General features: G+C 45.1%; 3 protein-coding genes across 6 annotated transcripts; 1 reads left to right on the top strand and 2 right to left on the bottom strand.

The window, feature by feature from the left end:
* Window positions 1–520: 520 nt before the first annotated feature.
* nup43 (nucleoporin 43) lies at window positions 521–4,169 on the bottom strand. Its single transcript, XM_062410722.1, has 8 exons — window positions 3,920–4,169; window positions 3,188–3,310; window positions 2,860–2,937; window positions 2,421–2,583; window positions 2,192–2,327; window positions 1,957–2,108; window positions 1,747–1,863; window positions 521–1,019 (listed from the first exon to the last, which is right to left on the bottom strand). Exons 1-8 carry the CDS (start codon window positions 4,037–4,039, stop codon window positions 790–792), a joined length of 1,119 nt encoding a protein of 372 aa, XP_062266706.1. The 5' UTR covers window positions 4,040–4,169; the 3' UTR covers window positions 521–789.
* A 992-nt stretch (window positions 4,170–5,161) lies between these two features.
* On the top strand, window positions 5,162–10,562 carry pcmt (protein-L-isoaspartate (D-aspartate) O-methyltransferase). Of its 3 annotated transcripts, none has more exons than XR_009924574.1 (8): window positions 5,162–5,313; window positions 7,843–7,947; window positions 8,039–8,070; window positions 8,240–8,344; window positions 8,505–8,625; window positions 8,741–8,826; window positions 8,972–9,203; window positions 9,665–10,562. XR_009924574.1 is itself a non-coding variant. In XM_062411449.1 (8 exons), the coding sequence occupies exons 1-8, from the start codon at window positions 5,259–5,261 to the stop codon at window positions 9,668–9,670; spliced, it is 636 nt and encodes a 211-aa protein (XP_062267433.1). In that variant the 5' UTR covers window positions 5,162–5,258; the 3' UTR covers window positions 9,671–10,562. The 3 variants fall into 3 exon arrangements, 2 of the variants coding, with proteins under 2 accessions (XP_062267433.1, XP_062267432.1); XM_062411449.1 differs by having other exon boundaries at window positions 8,972–9,097; XM_062411448.1 differs by having other exon boundaries at window positions 8,972–9,141.
* A 480-nt stretch (window positions 10,563–11,042) lies between these two features.
* lrp11 (low density lipoprotein receptor-related protein 11) lies at window positions 11,043–16,794 on the bottom strand. Of its 2 annotated transcripts, none has more exons than XM_062410822.1 (9): window positions 16,004–16,794; window positions 15,163–15,320; window positions 14,439–14,580; window positions 14,211–14,336; window positions 13,847–14,053; window positions 12,471–12,638; window positions 12,328–12,384; window positions 12,147–12,239; window positions 11,043–12,065 (listed from the first exon to the last, which is right to left on the bottom strand). In XM_062410822.1, the coding sequence occupies exons 1-9, from the start codon at window positions 16,623–16,625 to the stop codon at window positions 11,911–11,913; spliced, it is 1,728 nt and encodes a 575-aa protein (XP_062266806.1). In that variant the 5' UTR covers window positions 16,626–16,794; the 3' UTR covers window positions 11,043–11,910. The 2 variants fall into 2 exon arrangements, with proteins under 2 accessions (XP_062266806.1, XP_062266807.1); XM_062410823.1 differs by having other exon boundaries at window positions 16,031–16,793.
* Window positions 16,795–17,436: the final 642 nt, after the last annotated feature.

The raw sequence follows: 17,436 nt of genomic DNA, 5'->3' as shown, positions 1-17,436 counted from the left end.
TGCTTTCACAATAAATGATCAGGGGATTATTTATATTGTGTGAAAAAAATCCTGAAAACGGACAAAACTAATTTAATTAATAATTCATATATCTGATTAAACTAACCAACGTAATTTCCCAGAACCAGAATATATTATTTGTCAACTTATTACATTTTCCAAAAATCGATGTGTTCAAAGACAATAATGTATGTAGTGCTGTGTTGTTAGATTGGTTTGAGAGGCAATCTACACTTAATACTTACAAAATATATAAGGAAATGTTTTTTACAATAGTTTGTCCCTAAGGAATAATCTAAATCGTAAGTATTATGTTTGAGCTTTTAATTTTAAAAGCAATACAGGAAACAGTAGGAGGGGTATTCTCTGGGTGAAGCTTCATTCAAGTTCCCCGGATGTAGTTTCCTCATCCTTCACCTGAGATCAGTGATAAAAACTAATCTGTGCTTTAAATTTGAATATTTAATAACCAGCAGCAGAGTTCATTTGAACCTTTTGTGTATAAACTTTGAAAACATCATTTGTATTTTATTGGTTTATTTCCAAAAGTGTTTTAACGATAACATACATACAAAAAGTTCAGCTGAACTCAAATACTCTGCTTTGAACGATTTACAAAATAATGAATTCATAATGATTCATCAATGCATCAGCAAAATACACAAGTAAAGCCACAATATCACAAACACACTTGTGAACATTTGTTTTGATATCGGATCAAAGCAGAAAGTAAAACCTCAGCTCGGACCGAAACTGGCTGCAAATAAATATATTTTTCTAATATGCACTTTAAACTGGGATCTGCCTGTTGACAAAAATGGCCTCTCCGTCAGTCCCGCAGACGAGACACTGTCCGAGTACGTCCAGGCTGTTGACTGACAGCGTCTGGCTGGGCAGCATGTGAGTCGTCTCCAGGCGTCCTTTACTGGAGTCTCCGCTCAGCCAGGCGTTGACGAGGGACTGGTTCCCTCCGGCTGGAGCCATCGCACTGCGAGACATCATGCTGGTGTTCCTGCCGCCTGGGAATACCACAATGAAGATTAAGATTCATTTATTAATCCCAAACACAGACATGCAAAGGCACACTCATGCAGGTAGGGGAATTTAACCTCTGCTTTTGACCCATCTGGTGCAGGACACACAGAGCAGTGAGCGACCATGTACGGTGCCCGGGGAGCAGATGTTGGGGGAGTAAGGTGCCTTGCTCAGGGGCACTAGACAGGGTAGGGAGACTCTTGGATTTTTGGATAGATCAATCCAGGTTTGTCTTTTGTTGTCTCTCCGTGGAGTCGAACCGGAGACGAACCAGAGACCTTCTCTGCCCATAGTCCAAGTTTCTGCCACTAGACCACCACCTCATATTACATTTGAGTTTATTGTGATTTCTTTGCCATTATTGTGTTGGTGTATAGATTCCTTGGATTGTCGATATGCTCGGTTATTTTGCTCTCAGCTGACCAAAAAATTAAACCTGGAGGTTTAAAATATACAAATATCTTCCTTCTAAGGCAGAAATATAAGTTGCTAACATATGATTGAACTGTCGTGCTAATAACATTTGGTGAATGGTTTAGAGTTTGGAAAGCTAAAGCTCAGAGTTTACAACAAGTATAATGAAAATAATCTGGATTGTGGTAGAAACGCCAGTTCCCTTCAGCACAGAGCAGTTTTTTCTTTGTAAAAAAGTGTTTGTCATCTCCCTGTGCACTCAGATGAGAAGGAAACATGTGACACATGTCGTCTTACCTTGTAGGAAGGAGGGCATGTCTGACTGTGAGGATGTTTCCCAGTGTAGCAGTGAGCCGTCCTCTGAACAGGTGAACAGATGGTCTGGGTTGGTCGGGTGGAAGTGGACCTCCCACACTGGATAGGGAACCACAGAAAAACTTTCATATTAAAAAAAGCAGGAGTTATTGCCAAAAAAGATCAGAATGAACTTGTAAGTTTAAGTCTTACTTTCAGCAGAGTGTGCCTCCATGAGTGAGAAGGGAGCGGTGCTTTGTCTCACATCCCAGACACAGAGCATGCCGTCCTGGCCTCCTGTGGCTACGATGTGCTGCTGGTTCGGATGTCTGTCCACACAGTGCAGAGGAACTCTATCCCCGGAGCTGAGAGGAAAACAACTTGTCAGTTTTGCTTATATTGACAGGAAAGAGCTAAATCTTTTTAGATTATGCCTTGTAGATCTTACAGGGAGAGGATCTGGGAGGGCGAGTTGCTTTGTTGTCTGAAATCCCACAGCTTGAGTTGGCCGATCGAGTTCACCGTCAAAATCTCTGTTGTCCTCAGATAAGTCACCGCGTGAATCGTGCTGCTGTCGGCGTTCTCTGGCAGCGATGAAACAATAAACCATGTGAGTCGCAAGAAACATCAGTCATTACATTTTATTGTGAAATGTCGCAGCTTAATCTCAGTCTCACCTATGACTCGGATCACGGCTTCCTGGTCGGCTCTGAAGACGATGATCCTGCCGTCTTCACCGACCGTAACGATCTCGGGGCTGCTGCACACGACACCGGTGCAGGGGGCGTTGTCACAGGGGTAACGATGAGCCCTCGCCCAGTGCTGAGCAAGTGATATTGTCTGCAAACAAGAGAGAGAGACGATGAAATGAGATGATTTATCAAACCACAACCATGTCGTACAGGGTTTTTCCTGTTAAGCAGTTTGTTTTTTTTATATTGTTCCCCCTTATTCTAGAATAGCAGATATTCCACAAGGAGCATCAAATAGAACTGAATGCTATCACATTATTGTCCCGGGTCTCTAGGTAATGGCTCCCTGTGTCAGACTCCTTCTGGACTGTGTGGTAGTAAAATAAAGTTCTTATTATTATAAAGTTATAAGTATAACGTGTACCTGACTGTTTTGGTGGTGGCGGTAGATGCTGACTGCTCCAGTTGAAGATGCTGTGACGATTCTGTCTTGGTCCAGAAACTGTAAAATATTAAAGGTTGTATGAAGGCACAAGATGAATTCCAGAAATCAAATAGAATCTAACAATAAGATAATAGGTACAAAACAAAAACATGACAACAGCCTTGTGATTTTTCTTTGTCCTCACACGACCCCTGAGTTGATTATTTCAATTTACAGCCTCACATGAAACACTGTGACATCTGCACATGTATAATTCAACCAACTCCAAGGTTGGAAAGTTTAAGAGCTCCTGCACTAAGAGACTCACCTGAAGGTCCAGAACATCTCCATCGTGCTTGTGTTCACACAACAGCTGAGGATCTCCTTCAAATCCATCGTCCATGTCTGAACTCCCATTGCTCCCGATGGACCAGATGGAAATCTTGTTGTCCTGCAGACACATTGACAGGAACTGATGTTTTATACAGCAGCATTGCTTGTTTAAATCTATTAAAACAATTATAAAATCATATATGTACCTACACAGACTCTTAACATATAACCACTTTTACCTACAAATAAATACTTGTATTTAAATCAATGTAAAGTAAACAGAGGCTTGGGTGGTAGATGTGGAGGGAGTTTAGACAAAAAAACACCAAATAAGACGAATGACTGAAATTAGATGCTGCCACAGGATAAGAGAATATGCAGTATATCCATATCAATAATACAAATATAGAAAATACGTATAAAATACAAATAACTAATAAAGACAGCTGTATCACCACAGTTAAGATTTATGAAGTATTCAGCTTTCTCTCAATGAATTTATGAGCTTATCTTTATGACTCTTATTAACACGTATTAACAACAAATAAACACTTGTTCGTGCAGTAGATTGAAGCCGAATTGATACTTTACGAATAACAACGGGCCACAGCTCGAGATCTGCCCAAACTGATCCAAGGAAACAGATTATTTTACAAAATAAAACAGACTCGAGTGTTTTCTCTATGACGCCTGGTGTGAAGTTCAGTATAAATATCAACTTGCCGACCTCGTTGTCCCACGAACCGGCCGCGAACACGTCCGGCTGCTGCAGCGTGGACACGGACACGGGCTTCCATCTGGTTCGGCTCACTTTCTGGGACACGTACTTGGCGTTTACGTTCTCCATCGAAGCAGAGACGGTCTCGAACGCTTTAAGGCAAAACACGTTAGCCGGGGTTAGCTTAGCATTCACGAGCCAAACCGAACTGTACGCGCCCGCCGCTGTCCACTGAGTACGGTGGCTCAGCAGGGTCAAAACACCCTGACAGCAATGAGAATGAGCGCCACCAGCTGGTTTGAATGGCTGAGACTGTGGGATAGTACTGCATGTACAAATATACAGTTTAACAATCATGATAGTAAAATAAACTTTATTTATGCAGCAGTTTTCAAAACAAAGTTGAAAAAGTGTCTTAAAATGCAAACTACTACTGCAACTTTCACAAGTGTCTCTTTTTCATAGTTTGTCATCGCTTGTATTTAGTCTCTTGTTTATAGGCTCCTTCTTTATTATATTGTAGTACTTTAGTTTGTATTCTAGTTATTAATTGTGTATCATTTCCTCAGGGAGTATGTATAGTTTTTCTTAAATGTTATGTTAATTACGTTCTATTTTGAACTATTTTAATTCTTGGTAACTTTTTCATTGCTGCTACACATGCCTCTGTAACACTCATTTACCAATTTGGGATCAATAAAGTACATCTATTTAACTCTCTCTCTCTCTCTCTCTCTATCTCTCTATCTCTCTATCTCTCTATCTCTCTATCTATCTATCTATCTATCTTTCTATCTATCTATCTATCTATCTATCATCTCTCTGTCCTTCTCCATCAATCCACCCATCCCTCCCCCCTCTCTATCTATCCATCTATCTATCCATACGTCTCTCTCTGTCTCTCTCTCTCTCTCTCTATCTATCCATCTATTCATCTTTTAATCTATCTCACTTTCTCTCTCTTTCCATCCATCCATCAAAATAAAGAGAAACGTGGTTTTCCACTACAACATGTCTCTCACTCCCCCTAGCGGCCTCAGTCCATAGAGCGGCTCCAGATCTGCAGGACTCCGAGTGGATTGTGTTTTATTCTCTGTGTTATTAACCTGATCTTATGTAAACGACCACACGGTTGTATTCAGGGTTCGATGCCCCGCAGTGCACCGCGCTGAGCTCAACGTGTCCCGCCCTGTGCTGCGTGCGGGCCGCCCCGCAGTGAGGCGGGGTCCGGATGCCCGGTGACGCTGCGCCGGCTCCTCTGGAAGTCCTGGGCTTCCTTTGTAAAACGTTCGGCGCAGGCGCGGCACTGACAGCTGCCGTCTACTTCCTCCGCAAGGTCTGCTTCACGATGGCCTGGAAATCTGGGGGAGCCAGCCACGCGGAGCTCGTCAACAACCTCCGCAGTGAGTAGCTTGCACAGCGGCGGCACCTCCGCGCATCGCTCGCCCGGAAAAACGCTTCATTCGGCGGGTTGAGGTTGTCAGCCCAGCACGGAGGAGGGAGCTAGCCACCTAGCAGGCTAACTAGCTAGCTGTATGGTCAAGTTGTTGTTGACCCAGCGCTGCTGCTCTCTCCTCCCCTTTGCAGAAGCACGTTCACGCCGTGGAGCACATGTCTCCGCTGATAAAATAAAACAAAAACACAGGTTTGTTTTTTGTAATCTTTTTTGTGGTTGCAGGACATTTGTTCTTTTGCAGGGTTAGCTTAGCGTGCTAGCTCTATGTGCGTCACTCATAGACTGGCTTCACAGTAGCTAGCGTTAGCCACTAGCTGCTAGCTGCCCCGCCCACACTCGACCCTGCACCATTCACCTCCACCTGAACGACACTGACAGCTGCCGCTGCTGCACCTTCATTTACCGGATGACTGTGAACGACCCCCCGCTGTGTCCCTGCGGCTGCTGGTTGTTTTTTCAGGCGGGGTGAGGGTTCGTCTAAAGGGGGCAAGTGAAGTGAAGCAGCCTCTGATCTGCACCTGAAGGTTTGACCTACACCCAGCAACGTGATGTGCACTGTCATCATATCTGACGACTTCAATATTAAATATCCGCCCGGTGCTATTTATATTCTGCTCAGCTCTGCAGCAGACTGGGAATCTGCAAGCCTTGTGATTGTGTGACTCGTCTTTCTATATTTGCTCCTTAATCAAAATCATAACTCTTATATTCAGACATATTTATCCTCCCTGTTAAAGACTAAAATCCAGCATCTGCATTAAGGTTAAATGGGTTCTCCCTTGGCCCTTGGCCCATCGCTCCACCCTCAGACTTGACCTAATCCAGGGGATTGGCTCTGGACTTTACCCGCAGTTTGTGGTTACACATGCCCAACGCAGCACAGGGAGGTTCTCCGCACAGAAGCGTTCACACAACAGCATCAAATCCTCAAATCCTCCGCATTATTCAGAGAGAAAGAGGTGGAGCAGCCGGGTGCAGCAGACAGAGGCAGAGGAAGTGACGTATTAACTCCGCTGCAGAGATCACGTGATCGTGTTTACAGCAGCCGGACGCCGTCGCCAGATCTCATCCCCACAAACTGTCTAGACGTGTGTTAGATGCGTCATCAACTCACAGGGTTTCAGTCCCTGCTGTGTTCTCATATCGACCTCTCCTGGATTTCCACGGACTTCATACCAGGAGCTCAGGTGGAGAAAGTCTGCAGAAGCTGCGGAGCGTCTCACTCGGACATTTGAATTCACACATGCACCTCCTCTGTGGAAGATGTGGAGAACCTGTAGAGTTCAGTGCATGTCTGAAAGCAGCTTCGGTGCAATAAATCCATCATTAGCACAAGATCACGTTTTCTTTCTTTGCTTGTCAAATTTAAATGATGTGGTCATTATTTTTTATTTCACGCGCCTCCTGATTAAACCCTGGACTGGACACTGACCCATTTAGTGGCTTAAATTTAACCCAGAATGAGCCCAAGCTGGATTCATGCAGGCCACACACAGGGTGCATGCTAATTCACCACTTTGTGTCTAGCCCCCTGATCACACCGCTCAGAGCTGCTCTGTTCAGGCGGTTGCAGTTCACCCAGTTGCATTTCTTCTAACGCCTCATGAATGTTTAAAGTGCTGCACCTCAGTTATGTGTCGGAGGAAGATTAAATGCGTCTTTTGAATTGCGTGTGTGGGTTTACAGCCTCGAACGAGGTCAGAGTTGGTTTTGAATTTCCCAGGCAATTTAGAATCCTGAGAATAATTGTGGATGGAATAAAGAAATGACTAGAACACGGCCGAAGTGTGTAGTGTTCATAAATCAGTAGTAAGTGTCCATCTGGTGGATTTGCAATGTATCCAAAAGCAGTTGATAGCTGTGAGGGGAGTCGGTAATGAGAGCGGCGCCGGCTGTCGTTTGGCGACTCCTGCCTTTGGCCCCAGCTGCTACAGGAACCTGTTAAAGGGATTCATCTGAAGACCAGTACTTTCATTGGGAGTTTTTTCCCCCCATGAGTTGTCTCTAAGGGTTTGCTCACATATGCACATGTGACTTTCCGCAGAAACGTTTTATCACTGAAAAGTCTCCACACTTTCATCCTGCATTTTCTCTGACATTGTATTTTTCATAAGTGGCATATTTTTCCATTTAGGGCTAATGTAGTGAAAAGCTTTTCAGCTCTGTTTTTTCATTTATAGTTTATACTAAAGTTTCTTGTTAAAATGTAAATTACTGATCCTCAATTAAAACGTTGTGTCATGGGAGGTTGATAAAGATATTTTTAACGCATATTTATCATAATTTTGATTAATATATCCCCTAATATTGCTACCGGCCTCTAGTAATCCATATGGGTCAGGGTCTGATAATAGGTCCTGCTCATGGATTTGTTTTTATATCTGCTCCTGCTTCAAGGTTGTGTCATACTTTCCTCCTGGTGTTTGTACTTGTTCAAAACATACAGTGAGAAAAACTTTCTCTGTTTCCTCCACAGAAAATGGAATTATTAAATCCGACAAGGTCTATGAAGTCATGCTGGCCACAGACCGATCCCATTTCTCCAGGTGTAATCCCTTCATGGACTCGCCGCAGTCAATAGGTACGCACCCTCGTAACACACTCGTATATTCAGACAGTCTGATGTCTGAGGGATGAGCTGACCAAATCTCTGCCTTTCTTTTAACCAAAAGGTTTTCAAGCAACCATCAGCGCCCCACATATGGTAAGAGAATCCTCTTTTTTTATTTTGAAAGGTTTCAAGTAACAGCCAAACCCCCCCCAGGCAGTTTTATGGATTTGAACGCACACAAAGAGACAACTTTCCTTGTTTATCAGTTATTTTCATCCTGATTGGCCTGTACCTTGTCATGACTGTGCCCCCCCCCCCCCAGCACGCCTACGCCCTGGAGCTTCTACACGACCAGCTGTACGACGGGGCCAAAGCTCTGGACGTGGGCTCCGGCAGCGGGATCCTGTCCGTCTGCTTTGCACGAATGGTGAGCCACACACATGACGGGTAAACGCACACAACTTCTCTATTGTGGCTTTCTACATGTAATCACTTTAATCAGCTGGACAACCAGTCGGTGTTAAATCAGATGAAGTGAAATCCTCTGTGTATGTGAAGTGAGCCTCATCCCCCTCCTCTCTTTACAGGTAGGTCCTAAAGGGAAAGTTATAGGAATCGATCACATCAAAGAGCTGGTAGATGATTCTGTAAACAATGTGAACAAAGATGACCCCAGTTTGTTGACATCGGGCCGAGTGACACTCACAGGTAACATGTCATTCAATATAGTATATATATATATATATACTTCAGCTGAATAAAGATATTTAAAGTCTCCTTTTCGGGAAGCTGTAGCCTTTACTTGATATCCTGTGTGTTTCAGTGGGAGACGGGAGACTGGGCTACGAGGACGAGGCGCCTTATGATGCCATTCATGTCGGGGCCGCAGCCCCCAGCGTCCCTCAAGCTGTGAGTCTCACAGGGTTCCCGATTTATTCTAAACGGGGAATGAATATAACTCAAGAAATGTAATGCAAATCTGAGTTTGTAATGTCATTCTTATCCATCCCGGACATTTGTCTCTTCACGCTCTTAACCCTCCTTCCTCTCCCAGCTTCTGGACCAGCTGAAGCCCGGCGGTCGGCTGATCCTCCCTGTGGGCCCGGCGGGAGGAAACCAGATGCTGGAGCAGTACGACAAGATGGAGGACGGCAGCACCAAAATGAAGCCCTTGATGGGGGTGATTTATGTGCCTTTAACAGACAAAGACAAGCAGTGGTCCAGGTGGAAGTGACTTCCTACTCCCTCCCCTCCTCCCCCCTTCTCTGCTTCTCACAGTAGCAAAGGTGAACTGGTGTGGCTCGGAGAAGGCGATGGATCGCGAGGGGCTGCATTTTGCTGCTTGTCGCCATTTTTTGCTTCCTCCATACCACACCTGCACGTTTCCTCCATTTTAACACTGAAGTGGTTTGTAAAAACCGGCCTGACAAATTAAATTTGAGCTTATAGTTCTTCTTGGAGCCCCAAAATTAAACTATTAACTAATTAGTGTAACGTGTGAGGTTATATGCTTGGTTTTTCAGAGCATGACTTCTTCATCTGGATTCTAATAATGACTGAATCGTCGACTCTGTGAGATGTAGAAGAATCTAATTGTAGATGTTTGGATTTTATTGTGACAACCAATCTTAATATGGTGCACGTGATTCTAACTCCCAAGTGTTTGCACGAGGAGCTCGCGGTTTGTGTTGCTCACGAGCCGCTCGTTTGTGTGTCCTCTCTAACGTCCGGCTTGTGTTTCTCACAGGGATGAACTTTGAAGAGGAGGACCGTCCGTTTTCCACCTTGAAGTTTGAACCTGGAGAAGACTTGGATGGGGTCGACCCGCCCTCGTCATGTTGCAAGCATAACAAAAACAGGCACTTTTTTTGTTTGTACATCTAACAACGGATCAGCCAGTACCACACACCGATGACAGCCCTGGGACGGCTGGGGAGAAGGACTGCTTCAAGCTCGGCACAGAAATAAAAGGGAGAGAGCGTTTTTGCGTTTCTTTTACGAGTGCGCGCATCTTTTTCCGATAGGATTTTGTTTTTAACTGCTGGATTTTGGTTTTCTGCATCGTTAAAAAAAATGCAGTCAAGACATTTTTACAGTTTTACATTTCAGCAGCATCGCAGCTGAATGTGGGAAGGACGCCGGACGAGGAGGAGGAGGACAGCCGGAGACTTTTTACATTTCACTAGCTACAGCATGTGTGCTCTCTTCCCCTGCCAGCAGTATTAGGAACACACACACAAAAGCAACACAACAGCTGATGTAACACACTTTATCCTGTTTGATGTGCAGCACTCTTTAGGCCATAGAGCAAGCTACGCAGTGGATCATACCGAGCCCGACTCCAGAGGGAGCTGCGCTTCCACTCGGTGATGTGCTGCTTTTCTGCCATTAACCAATTTCCTGCAGGCTCTTCTGGTGACCGACACTAAAACGGCTTCGTCACTGCTTTGCCAAAACGTTCTCCAACAATATAAAGCAAATGAATGTGTGTTCTCTTGAGAGAAAGAAAGGAAAAATAAAAAAAATCCTACATGGAATAAAAAAAAAAAATAGATAAAAAAAAAAGCACATTTCATTTTGGGTGATACTTGGCTTTCACAGTTCATGGAATGGTATATGAAAATAAAGAGATGTTTTATGTCTGACTTTGGTTATGGAATCTTTTGTGTGTTCCTCATGTTCAACAGTGATGGTTTTGTGGAGCTGTTTTCTAAGTCTCAGCAATTTAAGCTCTCGACCAATCGCGTGTCAGTAACTGCTGTCAATCATGATATTTCACACCCTTTTTTTTATAGGGTCAAATTGCAAAAAACAGACTAATCAAAAACACCAGAGTGATAAATTCTACTTAAAATTACAGAAACCATAATTTAGGGGGAAAATTGGTCCATGTCCGATGTGCTTCCATGGAAGAGGTACGGTTTAGAAGCAGCCACCAGGGGGCGAGCTACCATCTGGACATTGTTGATGTTTCGTGTCTTTGCCTCCAACCTAAAGTCTCACTGAGGTTTGAATAATATTCTAAAGAAAAGATAAACTAATATTCATCTCGATAGTTTAAAACATCTTTAAAATGCAGCCTCATTTGTATTTGTATAAATCATTGTCAGCACACCACACCAATATTGTTGGATATATAATAAACTTTAATATCTGACATGTAGGACAGCACTTAGAGGAAACACACAGACAGTGACAGACTTCACAAAGAAATGTTTGCTTGATTAAGACGTGTGTAACAGATCCGGGCAGGAGAGGGACTGGACAGACATCACTATGTTTACTACTGGTCTGGGATATTAAAGAATAACTCCAACATCAGGCCCTCCAGAGTATTAACACTTCTGTCCCCAGGTCACATCTAAAGCATTTCAAATATTAAATTAACTCATTTGTGGATTGGGTATCATTTAAAGAAAGGGGGGTAATCCAATCATATGTTTATATATATATATATTAGTGTACAGGCGTTGAAGTAGGAATGTTGATATTTACCTCCGCCAGGAAAGTTATTATTTTGTCTGCGCTTGTCCGATTACCACAATATTTGGTGGAAGGATGTGATATGGGTCGGGGAAGAACCCAATGAATGTTGGTGCGGTTCTGGATCAGATGGCCTTCGCTTCATGGGGCTTGATATCTATGAGTGTGTGTAATTTGGTGCAGCTTGTTTGAATTTAAGGAGACTGTTAGGCGGAGGTAAAGGTTCTACAGAGTTCCCTTCTCATTCATCGTGGATTGAGCAGCAGTGTGAACTCTCCAGCGTCTGACTCTGTGTCATCGGTTCTGACAGCAGCAGCAGATGCAGGGGAACGTTCATGACACCAGAGAGTCGGGCTGTTTCCTTCCTGACGTGAGGACAAATAAGAGACGAGACATTCAGAGTGCAAATTTCAAAAAAGTCCTGGTGTCGGCTCTTGGTGTTTTGACGACGACATCCTTAACGGGTTTACTGGTTCATCAGATGTTAAAACTCGCTGCCCCGGGTTCTGGCTACAGGTACATGCCGTTGATGAGGTAATCCGACTCCTCGGTGGTCAGGGGCCGGGTTTTCTTCAGCTTGTGGCGAACGAGTTTGAGGCGGCAGCCGATCATGAGCAGCAGCAGAGCAGTGATGAGGAGCCCGAGAGCCAGAGGCAGGATGGCACCTGGAGGAGGAAACAGAGTCGTTACACATGAAACCATTAAAGGAACCAGAGTGGGGGAGGTAATGGGACGTCGGGTGTCACCTGACTCCGGGACAGGATGTCCTCCCATCGCTGGAAAGGGTTTGGAGATGGGGACGTCGCTCTCTGATTGGCTCTGAGAGACTTTAGGTGCAGCTGTGACAAAAAAACAAATACACCTCAGTACATGAAACAGTCAGCTGACTCGTATGTCTGTTTTTTATTATAATAATAATAAACAGACCTATCTCTGTCTGTTTGGTGATGGGAGGAGCCACGGTTGCAGGTTTGAAAACTGGACCTAAAACACATTTTCCATTATTGGTTAAACTCATCGTAGTTTTTCTGTTGCAGTTACAAAAAGTCACAAAAGCAACTAATCCTCACTCTTCTGTATACATTCACTGATGCAGTCTGATTCCTGCAGGAAGTTGTTGTGGTTGCCCTGGCAGCCGCCGTACAGGAAGTGTTTGCATTCGCCGGCGTTGTGGTCGTAGTACCAGCGGGGGAAGCTGCCTTTACACGGTCCCACCACCGGGGCGGCAGCACAGGGATCTGCAGGAAACAGGATTCGGAGAAACAAAGTGAGGTTTCACCAGATAACACACCGTGACCCTGGTTCTACGCTTCTCTTCTTCTCTTTCTCTCTATAACAGGAGGTTAGGTCCCTTTGGAATCCACACCACGACCACTCTGAAGGTTAGAGCGGGTCCTACACTCACCTGAAGGTCGACGGTTCGATACCCAGTCTCCTTCAGTCGCACTAAATTGCCCCTAATGGCTGTTACTTGAGAATGTGATTGAATGATAGTGCTGCGTGAATGGGTGAGTGTTACTGGTAGTGGTTGATACTAAAGTCTTTTGAATTCTCTCTTCTCTTTAGGTTTTTAAATTATTTATGAAGCAGAAACACTAAAGATTCAGAGTTTGCAGCTTCTCAAACGTGTTTCTCAGTTTGATTTGATTGAAAATGAAAAATGTTTGGTTGTTGTGCTGCAGGTTTAATAATAACAGAGAAATAAGAGGGTGTCATCACAGGCTTTGGGCGACTGTGACAGACACAATCAACTTCCTGACGTCTTATCGACTCAGAAATGAAGGATTCTGTGAAAGAGAGGATTTCCTATTAATGATATTAATGATGCTTTTCTCTTTTTCAGGTCTTCTCCCTGGTCTCAGCTGCGATTTCTCATCTAAGACTCCTGAGAAAACACCTGCCTCATATGATACCTGTGGTAAAACAGGGGGGGGGGGGGGGGGGGGGGGGGGGGGGCGATGCCCTTCAGGTCGCTCTCTGATTCCAGGATCAGGTGGCGGACGGGACAGAGGAGCTTTGTTCCAGCACCGAGCTGTTTTTTCCCAGCTTACATTTCCAGCTCCGTGCTGTGACTCAGCGTCTGCCTACAGGGCTCCATCTGCTTCCCAATCCAGACACACACTAAAACCCACTCTGCCTCTTTCCAAAGGGACTGTGCACTAACGACTCAGCGATGGAGAATCACAGCGTCGAGCACATTTGAACAACAGCAGCTGAAGTAAAAAGAAAAGCTGGTGGAGTCAGTTAAAACTCATCTTTGTTTATCGCTCAGGGGCTGGTCAGTTACACTGCCTCCTCCATGTTAGTGGATGGTACAAGGACGAACAAAGAAAACGTCAAATACATTTATAGTAGTTTATCCTTTTTGATTATTTTATCCATCTTTATATTCAGTTTATGGTTGCTGTTATTTGAAATGAATTAAGAGCTTTAAATAGAATCTTACCTTGAGTGACTGAAGTCCTCTGCTGACCGGGACTTTGAGGAGGAGCGGTCTTGGTTCTGTCCTCAGGTGACACGATGTTCTCCTGGTGGTCCCTGGCCCCGTCCTGGAGCCTGGACCCAGACTCAGCCTCCTTCGTCCGGGCCCCAGAACCCCCACGCGGGGTGGGCAGGTCCACAGGGTGGCTCACCGTCTTCCTGCTGCTGTCAACTGAGGACAAATCGCAGAAAAACAAACAAATGATGGAGAGGTCTTTATTCTTGAACCATTCAAACCTGCTCCGGAAAACACACAAGAGATTATAAAACACTGTTTTCCCTTCACGACAAACAACGACATGTATTTCTGATTATGAAACGTTTCTCACAGTTTGGGCAGAAGTCTTCGTCGGAGCGATCTGGACAGTGCTGCTTCCCATCGCAGGCGTAGGTGATGTCTATACAGCAGCCGTCATCGCACCTGAACTGGTAGTTTGAGCAGTGACCGGTGCACACTGTGGACACACAAAACTGTAACTGCACCATTCGCACACAAAACCACAGCATCACAAACACAGAGGAATGTGATGTGGTTTGGTTTTTTGTGCGTGTGTCACCTTCGGCTTGGTGTTTGGGCGCCAGCACAGTGACCGAGACGTTGTCGGAGCTCTTCTGACCCGCGTTGTCGCTCACCGTCATCTGGAAGGCGTACACGCCCTCCTGCAGGCCGCTGACCTTCAGGAGCCCCGGGTGCGTCGCCTTCAAACACACACACGTGCAAGAAAGATCACAGGATGAGGCGCAGATCGGTCATGTTGCCGTTAAACGGACCGGACTTACAACAATGTCCAAGATAACATTTGAATCTTCTCATCTTAGGGCTGCAACTCCATAGATTCTGCACTACCTCGTGAGCGCCCCCTACTGAGACTGGAAGTTCTCCTTACATCATACATGGGTTAGGGCTCTGAACATCAGCAGAGCTCATATCCACCTGTCCCCCTTATTAAATCACATTTAAAAACTCAATCAAAATCAATTAATTGAGAATCTGAACGTGAGAAATCAACGAAAAATATATTTATATGAAAAAGTTAGCCGTGTTTTGATTGGTGCAGAAACCGGGCTCCAACATTTCTGCTGTGTTCTCAGATCAGCTTTAGACCCAATCATGTCTAATCTGTGTTGGAACAGCTGAACTCAAGTCGCCCTGTTGACTCAACGACTGCAAACACAGCTGCAATGTGCCCGAGACTATTCATCTACTGTGAATACAAAAGTTAGAATCATCTGATCCCACAGCCTGTCGGTCTTTTATTTGTTTACAGAGTAAACACTGACCTTCATGTCGATGCCTGTGTCTCCTTTGACCAGGTTCCACTCGTAGTGGTTGATGCCGCGGTCGTCCACGCTGTCCCGACCGTCCAGGACCGCCCAGTCCGTGGGCAGCTGGACCACCACGTCCTGGCCGGCGTCGCTGCGGGGGGGCTCGTCCACGTCTGCAGACAGAGACACACGCCAATCAGTTTACTGTCAATCAACAAATCAATTAATTGTCACGGTTTCTGGGCGAGTTCTGTAAATGTAGTGTAATGTCAACATCTCAGATTTCAAACACCTGCTGCTGGTCTCACTCTCCTGATCGAACTTATTAAAAGCTGAAAGGGTTAAAAAGGCAAATGATTAACTCACTCTATCGTTATCTAGATAGTGGCTGAAGCTGACGTGGTCAACTGATAGGAAGTGTTAGAAAGGTGTGGAAGTAGTAGAACTTCTCTCTAAGAGCTTCACACATTAACTTTAATATCTAAATAAACTAAATAAAATAGAAAATATGCTGAAACTAAATGGCCTTTACTTTTTGCCCAGTATAAAGCTACAACAGATCTTAAAACTGATTTGTTGTTAAGTTCGTTATAATGATGCACAAGTAAATAACCAGTATGTTTACAAGAACATCTACAATCAAATGAACACATACAGAGATATTTATGTACAGTAAACACTTGGTTTTACACATCATCTCATGTTTATTATGTATATTGAATATATTGATGTTTTTTAATTGAGATTTTTTCATTTGATTTAAATTCAATGGTTTCCAGTGACGCTGCAGTGGTGGAATAAGAAGATGATCAATAACAAATCACTGTGTTATTGATCATGAAGCTGAAGCTCTAACCCCGGATCTCCACCACCGCCTCCCCACCTGGTGCCTCGTCCTCCTCGGCCGGTCCCTCCCTGGGCCTCCCGGCTGGTCCCCCGGCCGATCCCCCGGCCAAGGCAGGGAGGTGTCCCGGGGCGCTGGTGGCGTTGGGGCCCCTTGTGTACGTGCTGAATCCCGGCTGCGGGGCGAAGGAGCACACGCTTCTCCCCCGGTAGGTGCAGTTGAACAGGTAGCAGCTGAGGCTTCCTCCGGGCTGACGCGGCTCCTCCTGCACCACCGCCACGGTGCAGTGCGGCTGCGAGCAGCAGGCGTGCAGGCAGTCCCTCCAGGTGAGCACCCGCTCCGGGGCCAGCAGGAACGTGGCCCCCTGCTCGATGGAGGCCTTGGTGCCGATGATGCGCTGCCCGACGGCGCTGAAGTCGCCCGCGCACGAGTCGCCCCCGTCGGCCGCGCGGTCCTGCTGCTGCAGCTGCTTGCGGAACTCCTCCAGGAGCTCCTCCACGCCGGAGATCTTCGACTTGAGGTCGGCGATGGGCGAGGAGCGGCTGTCGGTGAGCGGCACGGAGGAGAGGAGCAGGGCGGAGGCCAGCAGCAGGAGCAGCAGCCGCGGAGGAGGAGGATGCTGCAGAGGAGCCATGTTGTTGTTCAGGAGGAGAAACCGCCGCTGAGCCTCACACCTCGGGCCGGAGAGGGAGAGGAACCTGCCTCCATCCAAGGACGATCCGCTGCGGCCCCACGAAGCAGCTCATGTCAACACGAGCAGGAGAAGATGGAGGTTCTTCTTCCTCAGGGTTGTCATGGTGAGGTGGGGGGGAGGGCTGACGTCACTGTGATGAATAAACACACAGCTGACCGGAAGTAGAACACCTGAACCTGACACATGTTCACAACGTCAACAAAACATCTCTATAGGTTTTAAGTAGTTTACTTTATTGTGTATTATTGTTGTGTTAACAGGAGCGTCTTAATATAATCTGGGGACCAAACATCCCCCCCCACACACACACAAACACACAAAAGAATAATAACATGATACCAAACCATATCATTCTCGTCTTAAAACATTCATAACACAGTTAAATTCTCATTTCCTTGATATTTTAATTTGCATTACAACCCAACCCCCCAGCATTAAATGACTAAGTAAATAAAAAAAATGAAAACACATACAAAACCAATTATTAAAGAGCTGATTTGCCCTTTCTTTTATATTTGTATATAATCAGCTGTGTTTAAGTATTAATTACAGAATAATAAAATCATATTACCTTTCATTTTTAGTCATAACCTGTTCAGTAAATTGTAACAATAATATAATGATCATGTTTACCTGGTTATACCAACATAAACTTTTTATTTTTATTATAATTAACACTTATTTTATAATATTTCTCGTTTACCTGGTGAGGGTGGAGGCTGGTATTCATCACTGGGATGAATAAACACAA

Source organism: Platichthys flesus, chromosome 18, assembly GCF_949316205.1.
Source record: "Platichthys flesus chromosome 18, fPlaFle2.1, whole genome shotgun sequence".
NCBI lineage: Eukaryota > Metazoa > Chordata > Actinopteri > Pleuronectiformes > Pleuronectidae > Platichthys > Platichthys flesus.
The sequence above is the reverse complement of the archived record's forward strand: the minus strand, read 5'-3'. Positions and strand labels throughout refer to the sequence as shown.